Genomic DNA, 17389 nt, shown 5'->3' with positions numbered 1-17389 from the left:
ACACAGCGACCCCATTGGATTCAACAGAGAAAAGTGAAGTCAATTAGAAGCTCTCAGTTCCTGATGGCTGAGCGACTGCGCAGACTCAAACTGAGCTTGACGACGTAGATGTGACATGAGCAGCCCGTCTGTCTTCTAGTAGCTGTGCCAAAAGAAATCTGAATCATTCCCTTCCGAAACTTGCAGAGACGGAGAGTGTGAGTAGGAGTTGTCCATGAGGAGCAGGAGCAACTTTTGCTAAGTATTCTGATTAATTATTTTGTCATTTTGCCTCCATGTCCCCCCGATTGCCCGCAAGCTTCTCCTCCTGTCCATACGGTAATCTCTCTATTGTGCGACAGAGAGTCGCGTGGTTATGACGCAATTGTTAGCCTATTTTTACAAAACTGCTTCTATGGGCCATAATGTAAGATACAAGGTAATGGAGCCTTTTATACATTTTCGTGTTTCTTTAGAAATAAATAAATGTCTTTAAACGCCTCAGATGTAAAGTTATTTGCTGTCAAAGTGACGCCAAAATGAATGGGAGTCAATAGAATGCTAACAGCATAATCTATGCTGCTAATCAATGGCGGCGCCCGAGGAAAATTCAATTTTTTTCGAAACATTGGCCCCCTGAAGCCACCAGTGTCCCGATATGGCGCTGACATCTTGGGACTTGAGTCTCAAGTAGTGATTTCCGAACCAGACCTGCACAGTAGTGAGCAGGAAGTAAAGCCGTGAAATCAAGGCCCCGCCCTCACTCTCGGTGTGAAATAATTAATTATAGAAATTTAGATATTAAATTTAAAGCTCCAATCTCCTCAGTTCTCCGAAGATCTCTGTTGGTGCTTCAGTGACTACTTCGCTCAGAGAACCTGTCAGTCACAGCTGTCAATCATGACGTCACACCACCATTTTTATAGCATCAATTAACTAACTAAAAACAAACTTATTTTAAAAAAAAAACAGCGTGATAAAATATACAGTAAATGACAGAAACCACCTTCGGAAAAAAGATATTTGAAGTGTAATTAAATTGTTTAGTTGGTCTCAAGTCCCTGTGATGATAATGAATGAGATAGGAAGCAAAAGCAGTGTGAACACATATATTTATTGATGACAAATATGGTGAACACAAACTCCGTGAAGACAATGATGAACTCCGTGGGTGATGATGTTATCTCTCGGCTGGGTGGCGCAGTGGCTTGATGGCTGGTGATGACGTGGCGTGAATCTCCCGTGATGAATACAATCCAGTGACGATCAACGGCGAAATAGACAATCCAACACGAACAAGACCAAGACAAACCAACAAGACAGTCCAACATCCAGATCAACTATCAGACAAGGAAGGAGAGAATGAGGTGAGTATATGTAGCTGACGGTAATGTGAGACACCTGGTGCGGGGACTGATTAGCAGCTGATTCCAATGAGCATGATGTAACCACATGAAAGACACCAAATCACAGGACCTGAGAACACAGCCGATCCATGCACCGTGACAGTACCCCCTCTCCTAGGAACGTCCCCTGACGTTCCCAGCCTCCTGTACCTGTTGATTGAAATCATCAATAAGAGAGTGATCCAATATATCTCTAGCAGGAACCCAACTTCTCTCCTCCGGACCGTAACCTTCCCAGTCCACCAAGTACTGGAATCCGCGTCCCCTCCGTCTAGAGTCCAGAATACGATTGACCGAATAGGTTGGTTCCCCGTCTACGAGCCGCGGCGGTGGGGGAACCGGGGCAGGCGGATTAATACGAGCAAAAAATACAGGTTTAATTTTTGATACATGGAACACGGGATGAATCCTCCTGTACGCTGGAGGAAGATTGAGGCGGACTGCCACCGGACTAATGATCTTGGTGACAGAAAACGGGCCAATAAATTTGGGAGCAAGTTTATTAGCAACGGATCGGAGAGGAATGTTCTTGGTAGAAAGCCACACTTTGGAACCAACGACGTATACGGGAGGCCTCGACCGGTGGCGATCGGCTTTGGCCTTGGTGTGCGCTCCCACCTGGATCAGAGTCTCACGGGCTCTGGTCCATGTGCGACGGCACCTCTGGACGAAGGCGTGAGCGGAGGAGACCGCGACTTCGGATTCCAGACTGGGAAAAATAGGTGGCTGGTACCCTATACTACATTCAAATGGGGACAGGCCCGTGGCAGACACTGGTAAGGAATTGTGTGCGTACTCCACCATCGACAGCTGCTGACACCAGGAGGAAGGATTTCGAGCGACCATACATCGTAGTGTTCTCTCCAAATCTTGGTTGGCTCTCTCAGTTTGCCCATTGCTTTGAGGATGGAACCCCGAAGAGAGACTAACAGTGGCCCCCAGAAGTTTACAAAATTCTCGCCAAAATTTGGACACAAACTGGGGTCCTCTGTCAGAGACCACGTCTATCGGGAGGCCATGTAACCGAAAGACGTGATCAATGACTGTTACCGCTGTCTCCTTGGCTGAAGGTAATTTGGGCAAGGGGATGAAATGAACCGCCTTCGAGAACCGGTCCACCACGGTCAAAACTACCGTGTTACCCAGAGAGGGTGGGAGGGCGGTGACAAAATCTAGCGCAATGTGGGACCAGGGTCTCGAAGGGATTGGCAGCGGTTGTAGGAGCCCATCTGGGGGTCTGTTAGAAGTCTTACCAGTGGCACAAACTGAGCAAGCCAAAACAAAACTGCGAACATCACGAGCCATGAGTGGCCACCAAAATCTTTGCTTGACCAAATGTAAGGTGCGACTTACCCCTGGATGACATGCCACATTGGAACAATGACCCCATTGGATAACTTCGGACCGAAGACTTTCTGGCACAAACAAACGGTTAGGTGGGCAACCGGCCGGAGGCGTTACCCCATGTAAGGCTGTCTTAACCTTCGATTCGACCTCCCAACTGAGAGTAGAAACAATAAGTGTCTCAGAAAAAATACTCTCGGGAGTGGACGGGCGATCGGTACGAAAGTGTAAAATCAAAACGTCCGAAAAAAAGTGCCCACCTAGCCTGCCTAGAGTTTAGTCTTTTGGCAGTTCTGATGTATTCTAGATTCTTATGATCGGTCCAAACCATGAAGGGTACCCCTGACCCCTCCAACCAATGACGGCATTCCTCCAATGCCAGCTTGACTGCCAACAGCTCTCTGTTACCAATATCGTAATTTGACTCTGCTGGCGACAAACGATGAGAGAAAAACGCGCAGGGATGCATCTTGTCGTCCGAGGGTGAGCGCTGTGAAAGCACCGCACCTACCCCCACCTCTGACGCGTCGACCTCTACCACGAACTGACGTGACGGATCAGGGGTAACAAGGATGGGGGCCGAAACAAAGCGGCGTTTGAGGTTGGCAAACGCAGCTTCCGCTGCGTCTGACCACCTGAACGCCGTTCTGGGAGAGGTCAAGGCAGTCAGAGGCGCGGCTAGTTGGCTGTAATTGCGAATAAAACGCCGGTAAAAATTGGCGAACCCCAGAAACCTTTGTAGGGCCTTACGGGAATCTGGACTTGGCCAATCTACCACAGCCTTGATCTTCTCGGGATCCATGCGCATACCCTCGGCCGACACGATGTACCCTAGAAAAGGAACAGACTGTGCATGAAAGTCGCATTTCTCCGCCTTGACAAAAAGCCCATTCTCTAGCAGCCTCTGAAGCACTCGTCTGACGTGTTGAACATGTTCCTGGAGAGAAGAAGAAAAAATCAATATGTCGTCCAGGTAGACATATATGAACTGATCGACCATATCTCTCAACACATCATTAACGAGTGCCTGAAAGACACCTGGGGAGTTGGACAAGCCGAAGGGCATGACCAAGTACTCAAAGTGCCCCCTGGGGGTATTAAAGGCAGTCTTCCATTCATCTCCCCTCCTGATGCGAACCAAATGATAAGCGTTTCTTAAGTCCAATTTAGTGAAGATCGATGCTCCCTGCAACCTCTCGAAGGCTGAAGATATCAACGGCAAAGGATAAGTATTCTTTATCGTGATATTATTCAGCCCTCGGTAATCAATACAAGGTCGCAGAGATCCATCTTTCTTCACCATTGAGTGCGTGGACTGCAATAGAACTGGTGAGGGGGAGGAGGGGAACATGATTTTGATGCGCAAAAGTAGAATCCATAAAGTTACCTTCAGCCCCTGAATCCAAAAGTGCAGTGCAGTGCAGGTCCAGACGATGCCATCTAAGCCTGACCGGGAGGAGCGTGGAGGTAGATCTGAACGAGGACTTGATAGCGGAGATCCCCGGATGGTTCCTGATGGGCGGGCGGCATGGGTGGTGGGGTTGGCGCAGTGGGTTGTTGCCAGTTCTGCATCCACTGGGTGAGCTCAGATACCTGCGCCACAAGAGCTCGGATCGCTGTTCCCGTATCCGCCGAGCTCTTCTCCTGGGACTCCAGCCGAGAGATGCAGGAACGTAAAGCCTCCTCAGCCGTGAGTGGGGTGGAGCCTGCTGCTTCCATGAGTGGTCTGATAGTTCTGTGATGATAATGAATGAGATAGGAAGCAAAAGCAGTGTGAACACATATTTATTGATGACAAATATGGTGAACACAAACTCCGTGAAGACAATGATGAACTCCGTGGGTGATGATGTTATCTCTCGGCTGGGTGGCGCAGTGGCTTGATGGCTGGTGATGACGTGGCGTGAATCTCCCGTGATGAATACAATCCAGTGACGATCAACGGCGAAATAGACAATCCAACACGAACAAGACCAAGACAAACCAACAAGACAGTCCAACATCCAGATCAACTATCAGACAAGGAAGGAGAGAATGAGGTGAGTATATGTAGCTGACGGTAATGTGAGACACCTGGTGCGGGGACTGATTAGCAGCTGATTCCAATGAGCATGATGTAACCACATGAAAGACACCAAATCACAGGACCTGAGAACACAGCCGATCCATGCACCATGACAGTCCCGTTGAATAACACATAGGCCTACGAACATTTTGGAGACGGAGCAGTTTGGCGACACCGATGGTGATCTGAGGGACTGACGGCAGATGAAGGAAAACCACTTTAAATCTTCATTATGAGTCCTAATCATAAATACAGTGCATGTTCACAATAACTGTTTAAATAAATAAAAGAATGATTTAAACTATGTTTTACATCTGATAAACTCATTTAGATAAAATATGCCGTTATCATTAATGGAGTTAAGCACTTAAAATGCATGAAAACATTACAGAGAAGTTACAACATTTTTTATATGATGCTGTTGAACATTTTTCTTGTGACATGATGTGTTTTAATGTTTTAACTACAGCGAGGATTGCTTAGCGCATGATAATAGCAGAACTCATGGTCTGAGAAAATATTTTCATGCAAATAAGTATCAATAATGTACAATAAGGCCTATCTGTTTCCATTAAAAATATAAAGCAATTAAAAATACTATTTGGCCAGTGTAAAAGATTGAGAAAAACCTTCTCTGAAATGTATTTTATACTATTTCAGTTATTTATTCTATACTTTGTACAAAATACTATTGTATACTATAATGTATTTTGAAAGTATACTTCCAATGCATTGTTAAAATGATCATTTCCAGCACACAGTTAAAATATACCTAAAATATATTTTTAATAAAGGGCAAATTAATACACTTTAAAAAAAAACAGAATTTTAATTTCAAGTATATTTTTCTAAAGTATAATTATTTTAAAGTGTGTTAAAAGTTGTTTTGTGAAAATAGGTAAAAGCATGATGCTATACAGTTATAAAAGTGTTGTTCACAACATTTGCATATTCATTGCAGTATTGCAAAATAAACCATTTAGAACTGGAATTGAGTGAAAGTGCAAGATATTATCTTTTGGCAAAATGACAAAGTGCACCTATACCCTCCATAATGCAACACGACCTTTGTCCAAATCCTGTTGTGCAAATCCTGCATTTGGATCACTGTTCCATAGATTACACTGCACTTTTCCGAAAGCACACAAACACTTCAGACATGGTCACACAGACCATGGTTTCTGGGACTTTGCTTGTGTTCTGCTGTGTGGAGTAGAGGCTGGCAGGGTTTTGGTGTTGCCAGGCGAGTTCAGCCACTGGCACAACATGCGTTCAATCGTAGACGCGTTAGTTGATAAGAACTACAGCGTGACGGTTCTGGTCAGTTCTTCATCTCCTACTGTACAGTGCACACGGAAGGAGCGGTTCAACTACAATGTGTTCAAAGTCAACATGGTGAAAGAAGACGCCAATGCCGTATGGATGGACTTTAAGCCTGGTTCACACGGGACGATTTTAAAATTGTCGGCCGATTTTCCAAACCTGAGAGACCCCACACACGGCGATAAAAAATCACGGGTCTAACAGTTTTGGTCGGACAGTGTGTGGTGCGCAGCCACACGGCAAAATCAACACATCACAAACGAACCGATTTGACTCCCGAGCATTCCCAGGTCAGACGGGAAATCTCGCAAAATCCCTCGAGATCAAACGTAATTTAATACTGTAATAATGTGTTTTTGTCCGTTCAAGCGTGAAAGAGAACTCAATGCGGCAGCGCGCTGTCTGAAGCGGGATTCTGTGCGCATGAGTCCTGTGTGTGTGTGTGTGTGTGTATCACACAGAGAGTAGATTTACAGACAGCGCGCCGCCAGTAAAGATTTAAGTTATTTTTTGCGTTTTATCGCGCTTGAATTGTTTCTTAGCACTTGAATGAATGATAGCGTGATAAAATACTATAGTATAGAGCAGCCAATGGATGAAAGAAAAAATCTATACGCCACAGTCCACAGGCTGCGTGCTCGTTTGTCGCGGGGGAAACCATACACGAGGAGAAATCGGGCCAAAACAATCCAACATGTTGGATATCCCCGATTTGAGATCGGAGCGGTCCCGAAGTCCTTCCGAGCAGACTAGAGTAGTCTTAACACACCACACACGGCAGGAATATCTGATCAGATTATTTTACGATAATCGGAGCATCCTTAAGATTGTCGGAAGGGGTGAATCGGCGCTAAAAAACGGCCTAATTATCCTGCCGTGTGAACCAGGCTTTATTCATCTCTGGATGACCGACACAACCACCACATAAGAGAAACTCTCCATGATCAGACGAGTTATGTCAAACTTCATGGTGCTTGCTGCTGATACATGCAAGCAAGGGCACTTCGGGAATCTCATTATGATGTGCTTTTATCTGATCCAATGATGTCATGCGCTGAATTGATGGCAGAGACGCTGAAAATCCCGCACGTCCTCTCACTACGCTCATCGTTCGCATATAATTTCGAGCATTTTTGCGGTCAGATCCCCACACCACCATCCTATGTTCCTGCGGTCGCTGTGCAGGGTCACCTCACTAACCATATGAGCTTCCTAGAGAGAGTGGAAAACATGCTCCTCTACATCATGTATACAACCATATTTCAATTGCACATGAGGTTTACTTTTGACCGGCTTTACACTGAAATAAGGGGTAACTATTGTTTGTTTGATCTGGGCCGACTTTTATGCTTTAATTGTGCAGTAAGCTAGTCTTCCGGATACTGTTTAAACTTTTTACTTGACCTACTGTACATCAACTGAGTAGAAATATGTCTTATGTCACAGGCAAACCTACAACAATGTGTGAGACCATGGGGAAAGCTGACATCTGGTTGATTAGAACTTACTGGGATTTTGAGTATCCACACCCACTCCTGCCTAATTTTAAATTTGTTGGAGGACTGCACTGCAAACCCGCCAAACCCCTGTCAAAGGTAATGACTTTGCCATATATTATTTTGAAATATCTGCTCTTCTGAAATATTTTTGATGCCTTAAAATTTTTATTTAATTTGTATTAAAACAAGCATCATTTGTAAATTAAGGAATCCTCACTTGAATAGATCAAGTAACATTGTAACTTTGGAGAGGGATTTGGCTCGGTTGACCTTAAAAGAAACTATGGATTTGCAATGTCATCCCATTTTGTAAACTGCATATGGAACACTTTGACATGATGGAAAATATCTTACATTTAGGTCACTAATAAAAAGCTGGGTAAAGGGAGAAATTGCATATCAAGGCAAAAAAATTACTTAATTTTTACATTACTTTTGTAACTCGCCACAAGAATATTTTTTGAGCCAAACACCTGATCTGTCAATACTGTTCGGTTAATTATTTTGGCCCTGTGGTCTGACTGATGGCACCAAAAGAATTTGCATGGTTCCAAACTTTAAAACAGATGAGGAAGAATATAAGTAATGACATTTTACAGTACAATACAATATTGATGCTTTCATTAATACACGGCAACTATGAATGTCATTCACAGCTAGAATGACAGTCTGTGAGGGGGGGGGGTGCTTTTTGAACCCAGTTGGTGCAATTATGTCTACCATAATTGTCCATTATCTACCATTAGGGACAAACTGGGTCATGCAAACCATCCGAACCTTGACCCTTGGTAGAAATATCAAGTTTTTAGAGTGTGTTAGAGTGTATTTTGTTTTTTTGTGGGTTCTTTTCCCTGTGATTGCTATTTCCTATGTAAATATGTTTACTGTTAAGTAGTTTACATGGTGTATATGGTGGTTCAAGTCTTGTTTTCTGTTTTTGAGTTAAAGTATGTGGTCATTTGTGTGTCTTTTAGGAACTGGAGAAGTTTGTTCAGACCTCAGGAGATCATGGCATTGTTGTTTTCTCATTGGGTTCCATGATCAACAACCTGACAATGGAAAGAGCAAACACTATTGCTTCTGCTTTTGGTCAGATCCCACAAAAGGTGTGTAACTTTTTTTTGTCTCTTTATAGCAATAATAAAGTTAATCCCACGCAGAAGCCGCGCTCACTGAGATGAACTGCTCTCATTGAGCTACCCCTAGGTCCCCGGCCTAAGATAACGCTGGGTCCTGCGCCTCAGAAGCCATCCTGATCCTTCAGGAAGGAAGAGGAGCAGGCTAAGGCTGCGTCTCATTTCTCTGTCTTACCCCTTACTCTTACCCCTTCCCCTCGGTTTTGCACGTTCATGTGAGGGGAAGTGGTGTCCCAATTCTCATTTTGATTAAGGGCTAGGGCCAAGGCGTAGGGCTACATAGCCCTTGAAACGAAGTCTGCGGAGGACCACACTTGAAAGAGAGGGGTGGGAATTTCTCAGAAGTGAGTCGCACAAATGTATGTATTTTCAGCAGTTTAATGACACTTGTGTTTTATGATACCTTTAATAAAACATTCAAGCGATTTTAATTGTAATGTTTTTGTTTTGAATCACTAGTTAACCGCTAGCTAGCAGCTATGCGCTATTTGCCGTTTGCTAATGTTTTGCTTATGGTGTCGCCGGCGCCGCCGTTAAATACAATGAAACAATGTCTTTGACTGATGGCACACAAGCGTGCAAAGATAAAGGGAGACCAGGCAATCGATATCACAACCCGAGACGACGGCATCTTTGTTTGTTTATGTCAACGCGTATCGCCTCTGTTGACGTAGCAGCCAGCTAGCGGAAAGGGAAGATGACGCAAACGGTAATCGAGTGGTGTCTCATTTCTTAGAGAAACGTTCTTCCCCCTACCCCCCTTCACTCGGTATCGAAGGGCAAGGGAAGACGCAGACATAGGGGAAGGGGAAGGGGTAAGACAGAGAAATGAGATTGGCCCTAAGTCTTGCTGCAGCCTGTCCCCCTTGCCACCCGGGCCGAGGCTTGGAAAGCCATCCCTGGAGTGTCAAGATAGGTATTGAACACGCTGCAATTTGCTTGCCTCTCCGCTTCAGGGGTGTCGTCACCACCTTGGTAGGGAGCAACGTGGCCCATGTCCTCCGCACCGAAGTGATGAATTTGCTAACAGAAGGAGCTGTAGAAACAGTTCCTCCCACCTACAGCGGGTCAGGCTTTTACAGACGCTCTTTCCTCGTTCCAAAGAAGGATGGTGGCCTCAGGCCCATCCTCGACCTCAGACATCTGAACTGCGCCCTTATGAAACGGCCATTCAATATGTTTGAAAACATTGAAACAAATCCTCTCGCAAGTGTGCTCAGGGGATTGGTGTTTCTCAGTGGATCTGAAAGACACATACTTTCATATCCAGATATCCCCCCATCACAGACCGTTCTTGAGATTCGCGTTCAAGGCGGTGGCTTATCAGTATGCAGTCCTTCCATTCGTACTGTCTCTTGCTCCACGCACTTTCACGAAGTGCAAGGCCCTCTCCCCTCTAAGATAGAAGGGAGTGCGCGACCTGAATTACCTTGGAGTCTGGCTCATTCTAGCCCAGATCTAGACACTCACAGATCTGTGCTCCTCGGCCATTTGGAAAGCCTAGGAGTCAGGATCGGCTCATGGCATCTTTCATGTTGGGTTCTCACCTTGACCCCCCCCCACCCCCCACCCCCCACCCCCCAGCAAGTTTCAGAGGATGCTGGGCCTCATTGCCTCCACGTCACCAGTACTTCTTCACATGCTTCACATGCGACCCCAACAATACTGTCTGATACCCAGAGTTCCAGCCCATGCTTGTCTGCATCAGGGTGGATCATGGCTGCATCAAGGCCCTGACCCTTTAGAAGGACCCTCGTTGGTTCCAATCAGGCATATATCTGGTAATGGTCTCCAGCAGGAAGGTAGTCTCAACAGACGCTTCCAACACGGGTTGGGGAGCTCTGTGTGAGGGCAGGCCGACTTCAGGCAACTGGTTGAGCGCAGAAACTTCCTGCCAGATCTGAAATGGCACCATGACAACATGGCAGTGGTGTCCTACATAAACTACCAAGGTAGACTCAGATCGAGACCTCTGTACAAACTGGTGAGACGCTTCCTCTTATGGGCACAACCCAACCTGCGCTTGCTGATAGCGTCTCACATGCCAGATTGAACCAAGGGGCAGACATGCTGTCCCGCGGAAACGTGTCCTCGAAAGTGTGGATATTTCATCCCCCCAACGGTTCGTATGATCTTGGAGAATCTTCTGCCCAATATATTTCTCAAGGGACAGGGACCCACTGGCCTACAAATGGCCCAGCCTTCCCCATATGTCTTCCCTCCAGTTATGCTGCTCCCTCAGGTCATCAGATGGATAAGGGAGGACAAACGCACAGTCTCTCTGGTAGTTCCCTCTGGAGGAACCAACTGTAGTTCCCAGAGTAGACACAGCTGTTCTCAGCAGCCCCAATTCCACTGAGGAAGGACCTCCTTTCCCAAGTGAAAGGAACAATCTGGCACCCCCAACCACAGCTGTGGGCCCTTCTCCTTTGGCCCCTTGATCGGAGCCGATGGACCTCCCTGCGAGAGTCCTGAACAGTATTTCTGAGGCTGGACCCTGTCCACAAGACACCTCTATCCCTTAAATGGTCTGTCTTCTCCAGCTGGTGCGTAGTTAAGTGTGAAGACCAACAATCCTGTGACATTTAATCTGTACCGTCGTTCCTCCAGGAGCTGCTAGATAAAGGTTGCACCCCTTTCATGCTTCACAGTCTATGTGGCGGCGATAGCAGCTTTCCAGGCTCCTGTGGCTGGACAGTCCGTAGGCAAGAACAACGTTTTGTGAAGGGGTCTTGGAGGCTAAACCCATCCCGCCCCCTCACAGTTCCTACATGGGACCTGTCTACGGTCCTCAGGGCCCTCAAAGGCCCTCCCTTCGAGTCGCTCCAGCTGGCCGAATTACGGTCCCTTTCGCTAAAGACCGCTCTCCTGCTAGCCTTAGCATTGGTCAAGCGAGTGGGTGACCTACAAGCACTCTCTGTGAGTGCTTCTTGCCTTGAGTTTGGGCCTAACAACTGTAAGGTCAACCTCAGACAAAGACACGGCTATGTGCTGAAGGTCCTCTCGACTCACAGGTTATCACTCTCTTTGCTTTTCCCCCATCTGAGAGTGAACAGGAGTCTTATTTACTCTGCCCTGTTCGGCCTTACGAGTATATATCGAGCACTCTGCCCCGTTCAGGCAGTCAGAGCAGCTCTTTGTGTGCTTCGGTGGCCGCAGTAAAAGGCATCCGGTAAAAGGCATCCGGTCACGAAGCAAAGACTGTTCCACTGGATAGTGGACGCAATTGCACAGGCCTACGCTTCAATGGGCCTACACAGTGCCCCATCGGAGTTAAAGCACACTCCACCAGAGGCATGGCCTCACCCTGGGCATGGTCCAACAGAGTGTCCATTGGTGACATTTGTGTGGCGGCCGGCTGGTCCTCGCCATCCACATTCACCAGATTCTCTAACCTGGATGTCCCTGCACTACAAGCACAGGTCCTGTCTGTGTAAGCTGGGCATTGACCTCTATGTGAGCTCAACCCGCTAGAACCCTCCATGCAACTCCGACATGTAGTCTGAGTCCCTTGCTGTTGGGCTTTATATCGCCCTATATTAAACTTGGCACCCTTGGGCCCTTATTCTTGCGCTCTGGGCCAGGGTCCCAGAACGATTGTCATTCCGCAGTTCTAAGCATCGCAAGATTGCACTGGGTTCCCATTGAGTCTAGTGACGCAGTATGAGAGAACCGTATCGAAAGGGAACTTACTCGGTTACTAACATAACCTTGGTTCCCTGAGTACCGCGTCACCGGCCGTACTTTTTCACGCTGCATGACTCGGCGTTCGTCGCTTCAGTCGAATTAAAATGATGGCAGATCCCTATGGCAGATTGCCCGCTAATAAAGAGGGAGAGCCTCGCCCATTTTGGCGGGCTCTGGCGGGCTTTCTCCCCATAGGTTCGTGCAGCTCCACTGCGTTATTCTATAATCTTCAGTAATCGGAGGAAAAGGAGTTTTCCACATTGCGTCTTGCTATCCAGTACTCGTTCCAGTTATCTCAGTGTACAGAGGTTATGTTAGTAACAGAGTACTCTCTCCATATGTGTATTTGCACAGGTTATTTGGCGTTACAGTGGAAAAACACCAGAAACTCTCGCCCCCAATACAAAGCTCTACGACTGGATCCCACAGAATGATTTGCTTGGTAAGGAAAGTGTTGTCATGTGTGCTCATTATACACAAAGAACAATAACTGGTGTCAAATAGATACTGACTTCATTTTATCTGATAGGACATCCAAAAACGAAGGCCTTCATTACCCATGGCGGGACAAATGGACTGTATGAGGCTATTTATCATGGCGTCCCAATGGTGGGTTTGCCACTGTTTGGTGACCAGCCTGACAACCTGATGCACATGAAGACCAAAGGAGCTGCTGTTGTCCTCGATATCAATACAATGGAGTCCAAAGACCTGGCAGAAGCTCTCAAGGCTGTATTAAATAATCCCTCGTGAGTTAAGTCTTTAATTTGAAATAATCCATTTCCAAAGGCCTCCACCAGTTATTTTCAGAAGGTTAGAAACAACCCTAAAATGTTTTTTTTTTTTCATTAGAGGACTAGAGAGTGGAAAATGGTTTTGTATATTGTTTTTTTTAACAACTAAACTAAACTTCTCTAAAATTATAAAAGAACCTCAGGGAAAATAGAGTGTATAAATGTACATATGAGTTTTCTTTTTGGTCATTGGATTACCACGGCTGCCTGATGTCATAGAAAAAAACACTGTAGTTCAAAGCAAAGCTTTTCAATATATTTAGAAACTTTTGTACTTTTGTAGAGCTTGTCTTGTGTTAAAAGGTGCACTAAGTGATGTTGGGGGACGTCACTTCTTGTTGGCGTTCGAAGTATTGTCAAACAGAAATGAGGCTAGCTCGACCCTCCCTCCTCCTCATCCCGTCCCCTCCCCCTCCCTTCCGTGCTTTTCCGATGTAAATTCGGGACTTTGCACGTTCCTTCTCCTTTTTCCCTCTTCTTTGCTATTGTTCATCGGAACGTCGTCTCTTTGGTCGTGTGTCGGCCATATCAAAATTCAAGAGAATATAATTCTAACGTTAGTCGTTGTCGTTGTCTAGGACATCTCTCCTCTAGCTAACTTCCCTCTTCATGCTTCTCTCTCCTCCACTCCCTACACCCCCCTTCATGTGCACGCGCACTAACCCCCCAACCCCCACCCCCAAATCATTCTTGTCGGTTATTGGCTGGAACACTGTTTGTTATGTTTTGTGGTCCAGGCTGGGCCAGTTTGTTTTTGTTGCCGTTTGTGGAGCCTGGGCTGTCTACAGAGACCGTGGTTTTTTACAGTGTGTTCAGGGGACAGGCAGCTAGCGGATAGTGAGGAGATGTTTGCTGTATGTGACAAAAAATGTTTTGGGGCCTAAAGAACGCTTCTTTTTCTTCAGGTACAAAGAAAGCATCATGAGACTGTCCAGAATCCACCATGATCAGCCGATGAAGCCTCTGGAACAGGCAGTTTACTGGATCGAATTTGTGATGCGGAATAAAGGAGCTAAACATCTTCGAGTTCAGGCACATGAACTGAGCTGGTATCAGTACCACTGCCTGGACGTAGTGGCCTTTTTACTCTCAATTGTTGCACTGATCACATTCCTCTTTATTAAAACATGCAGTTTCTTTCTCCGTAAATGTTTCAGAAAGACTCGTCCTGATGGTAAGAATAAAAAAGAGTGAATGCATAATAGCCTTGTCCTCAATACTTCTCTACAGAGATGCGGTTTGTGTGTCCTAACGTGTGTGTGACGGCCAATGTGCAATTTGTGTATATTGCAAATGCACTTAATGAAACAAATACACGTGATTGTTAATGGAAAGTAAAAAATATATACATAGGAAAATCGGCATGGAAAATTAAGTAATATGTACTACAATATTTTTTTTATTATTATTATTTATGACATCTGATTTAAAAAGAGTACCTGTAATTACATTAAACTATGTTTTAAAATCCTCATAATCAGAGTTACTTTTTAATGGATTACATATTATTCACACAATGGCAGTCAATTTATTGATTCTCCCTAATTATTCTTCTTTTTTTGTTCCTTCTTAAAAAATACCATTTAGCTTTGAATATTTTCACAATATGGAATGACTATTTAAATGTCATAAATGCAATCCATGCTTCTGAATTTTGGGACAAAAGCACCTCTCAATCAACTAGAGTATATATAATTGTAAGTTACTAAACAACTATGCGATAATGTATCAATAAACAAATTATGTTAAATATGTCTGCATCATATCCAGTAATAACCTGCACTAATTGATTCTGGAAGTCTGGACAAAAATATGTAAAACTTGGAAGACTCTAGTCCAGGCGTTCTCAACCCTGGTCCTCAAGGGCCACTCTCCTGCAGAGTTTAGCTCCAACCCTAATCAAACACACCTGAACCAGCTAATTAAGCTCTTCAGGATTACGAGAGAGCTACAGACAGGTGAGTTTGATCAAGGTTGGAGCTAAACTCTGCAGGAAAGTGGCCCTTGAGGACCAGGGTTGAGAACGCCTGCTCTAGTCTAACCATATAGAGCTGGTAAGTCCCGCCCCTCCCGCTAACCCCACTGGACCTCTAGGTTGAAAAATCGTCTATGCAAGTGAATGTGAGAAAATAATTATTTTCTGGTCCCATTTGAATTTTGCCATGAATGTGAACATATGTTATGTGAATTTTAATATATTTTTTCGTGTGAAGAATGCTACAATTTAGCGGGTAGAAGTTTGATACGGTTAGACTTTGTGTGAAAGCATTTTGTGGACTACAACTCTTCGCTGCTTTTCGACGGGAATCTGAAGAACAGCCCATTTTGGTTTGAATGGTGACATTTGGGTACAAAACAAACAGACATCTCGATCTGTCTCCATAGATTATCGCAGCATTTGCACCGTGATTTGACAAGTGGAGGGAAAATGTGTTATGGGGTCACGTCACACAGGCGACATGTAGGCTAGTCTTTCTCATTATTTCTTTTCCACAACTGCTAGCCAAAGAATCATACAATATACTGTCAAACCCGTAACATGAAAAATTATATAAAAAATTCAGACAACATATGTTCACATTCATGGCAAAATTCAAACGGGACCAGAAAATAATTATTTTCTCACATTCACTTGCATTGACGATTTTTCAACCTAGAGGTCCAGTGGGGTTTTACGGATGGGCGGGACTTACCAGCTCTATAATATTCATTGCTGTTTTCATTTTATTAACGTTAGCTCATGTAATCCAGGGAATTTTAATCCTCTTGAGATTTTAAGTCAGGGCTGTCCTGCTTCACAAGAAGTGTATTGTCGAAAATGTGATTACTGAACAAAGTTTTATTCGGTTTACTGACAACATGTTACTGTCACAGTGGTGTTTGGTTTAGTTTGTGTTCATTTGGACTTGTCAGCCTGTCATCATCTTCACTGTCATTATCAGTTCAGCTTTATCCTCTTTCAGTCTCTGATATCTGAAAATCATAAAGATAACAATCATTAAAAATTATTGAGGCCCTATACCATGGGATTAGTGAAACCGTGGTAAACATTAAGACGTCATTGCCCTTGACTAACATACAAGATTAAAGGTCCCGTTCTTCGTGATCCCATGTTTCAAACTTTAGTTAGTGTGTAATGTTGCTGTTAGAGCATAAACAATATCTGTAAAATTATAAAGCTCAAAGTTCAATGCCAAGCGAGATATTTTATTTAACAGAAGTCGACTACAGTGAACGGCTCGTTTGGACTACATCCCTCTACTTCCTTCTTTAATGATGTCACTAGTGCCGTTTTTTGACTAACCTCCGCCCACAGGAATGCTCCCTCAACTCTACTGGCTACTTGCGCACTTCTTATAACTTAGCCTACTGTGTTTACTCAGCTCTTACGGTAATTTTCTGAAGTAAAACTGACGCTTCATCTTTTGTGTGATGTACAATAAACTTTATTAAACTCATCAGTACATGTTTGATCATCATTCAGACCTGGTCCGAAACAGCAGACTTGTAGGTTATTAATAAATAATGGATGCATACAAGCAGATGGCAAATACGTTATAATAACCGTAATTAAACTACTAAACTATACCTGTTGCATCTCTATACGGCACTCTGACTCTGTAGGCATTATTGTCCGACTCGAAATGAACACCATTACTGACAGTTTCTGATATTATCATCATTCCGTGAGATGATATTGTCCTGACAGACTGTGCGCGAGCTCATGAAGCTCCGCCCCCTGTGCCGTTCAGCAGCACCTTGCTCATTTTAAAGGGCACACACTGAAACAGCTCGTTTTTCTGAGCCCCAAAAAATGACAATTTAAACATGCTGTAAAAAATGATCTGTTGGGTATTTTGAGCTGAAACTTCACATACACACTCTGGGGACATCAGAGACTTATTTTACATCTTGTGAAAAGGGGCATAATACGAGACCTTTAAGAACATAAAAAAGAAATGAACTACAGCAACACACAGTCTTTAACCGATTTAACATTAGCCTGAAATATGTATCAGTGTAGACTTAGTTGACCACACTAATTGAAACTGAAAGCTGGATGTCTTCCAAAACTCTTGCCTGAGGAAAATATGTGGTATTTTCTGGCCAGAAAGAATTTCAAATGCAGAGATATACAGAAGAACCAAGTGTCACA

At 44.6% G+C, this 17389-nt stretch overlaps 1 protein-coding gene across 1 annotated transcript in view; it reads left to right on the top strand.

The window, feature by feature from the left end:
- Positions 1-14980, top strand: part of LOC308690849 (UDP-glucuronosyltransferase 2C1-like) — a 33858-nt gene extending 18878 nt beyond the window's left edge. Inside the window, exons 2-6 of the mRNA XM_081365585.1 lie at positions 7564-7712; positions 8591-8722; positions 12794-12881; positions 12969-13188; positions 14139-14980. Coding sequence (XP_081221711.1) covers positions 7564-7712; positions 8591-8722; positions 12794-12881; positions 12969-13188; positions 14139-14427 — 878 coding nt within the window. The 3' untranslated portion in view covers positions 14428-14980. The remainder of the gene's footprint in view (positions 1-7563; positions 7713-8590; positions 8723-12793; positions 12882-12968; positions 13189-14138) is intronic.
- The last annotated feature ends 2409 nt before the right edge of the window (positions 14981-17389 follow it).

This window comes from Scardinius erythrophthalmus, assembly GCF_964197995.2.
Source record: "Scardinius erythrophthalmus genome assembly, chromosome: 5".
NCBI lineage: Eukaryota > Metazoa > Chordata > Actinopteri > Cypriniformes > Leuciscidae > Scardinius > Scardinius erythrophthalmus.
Note: the sequence above shows the minus strand (reverse complement) of the source record. Positions and strands in the feature narration are given on the sequence as shown.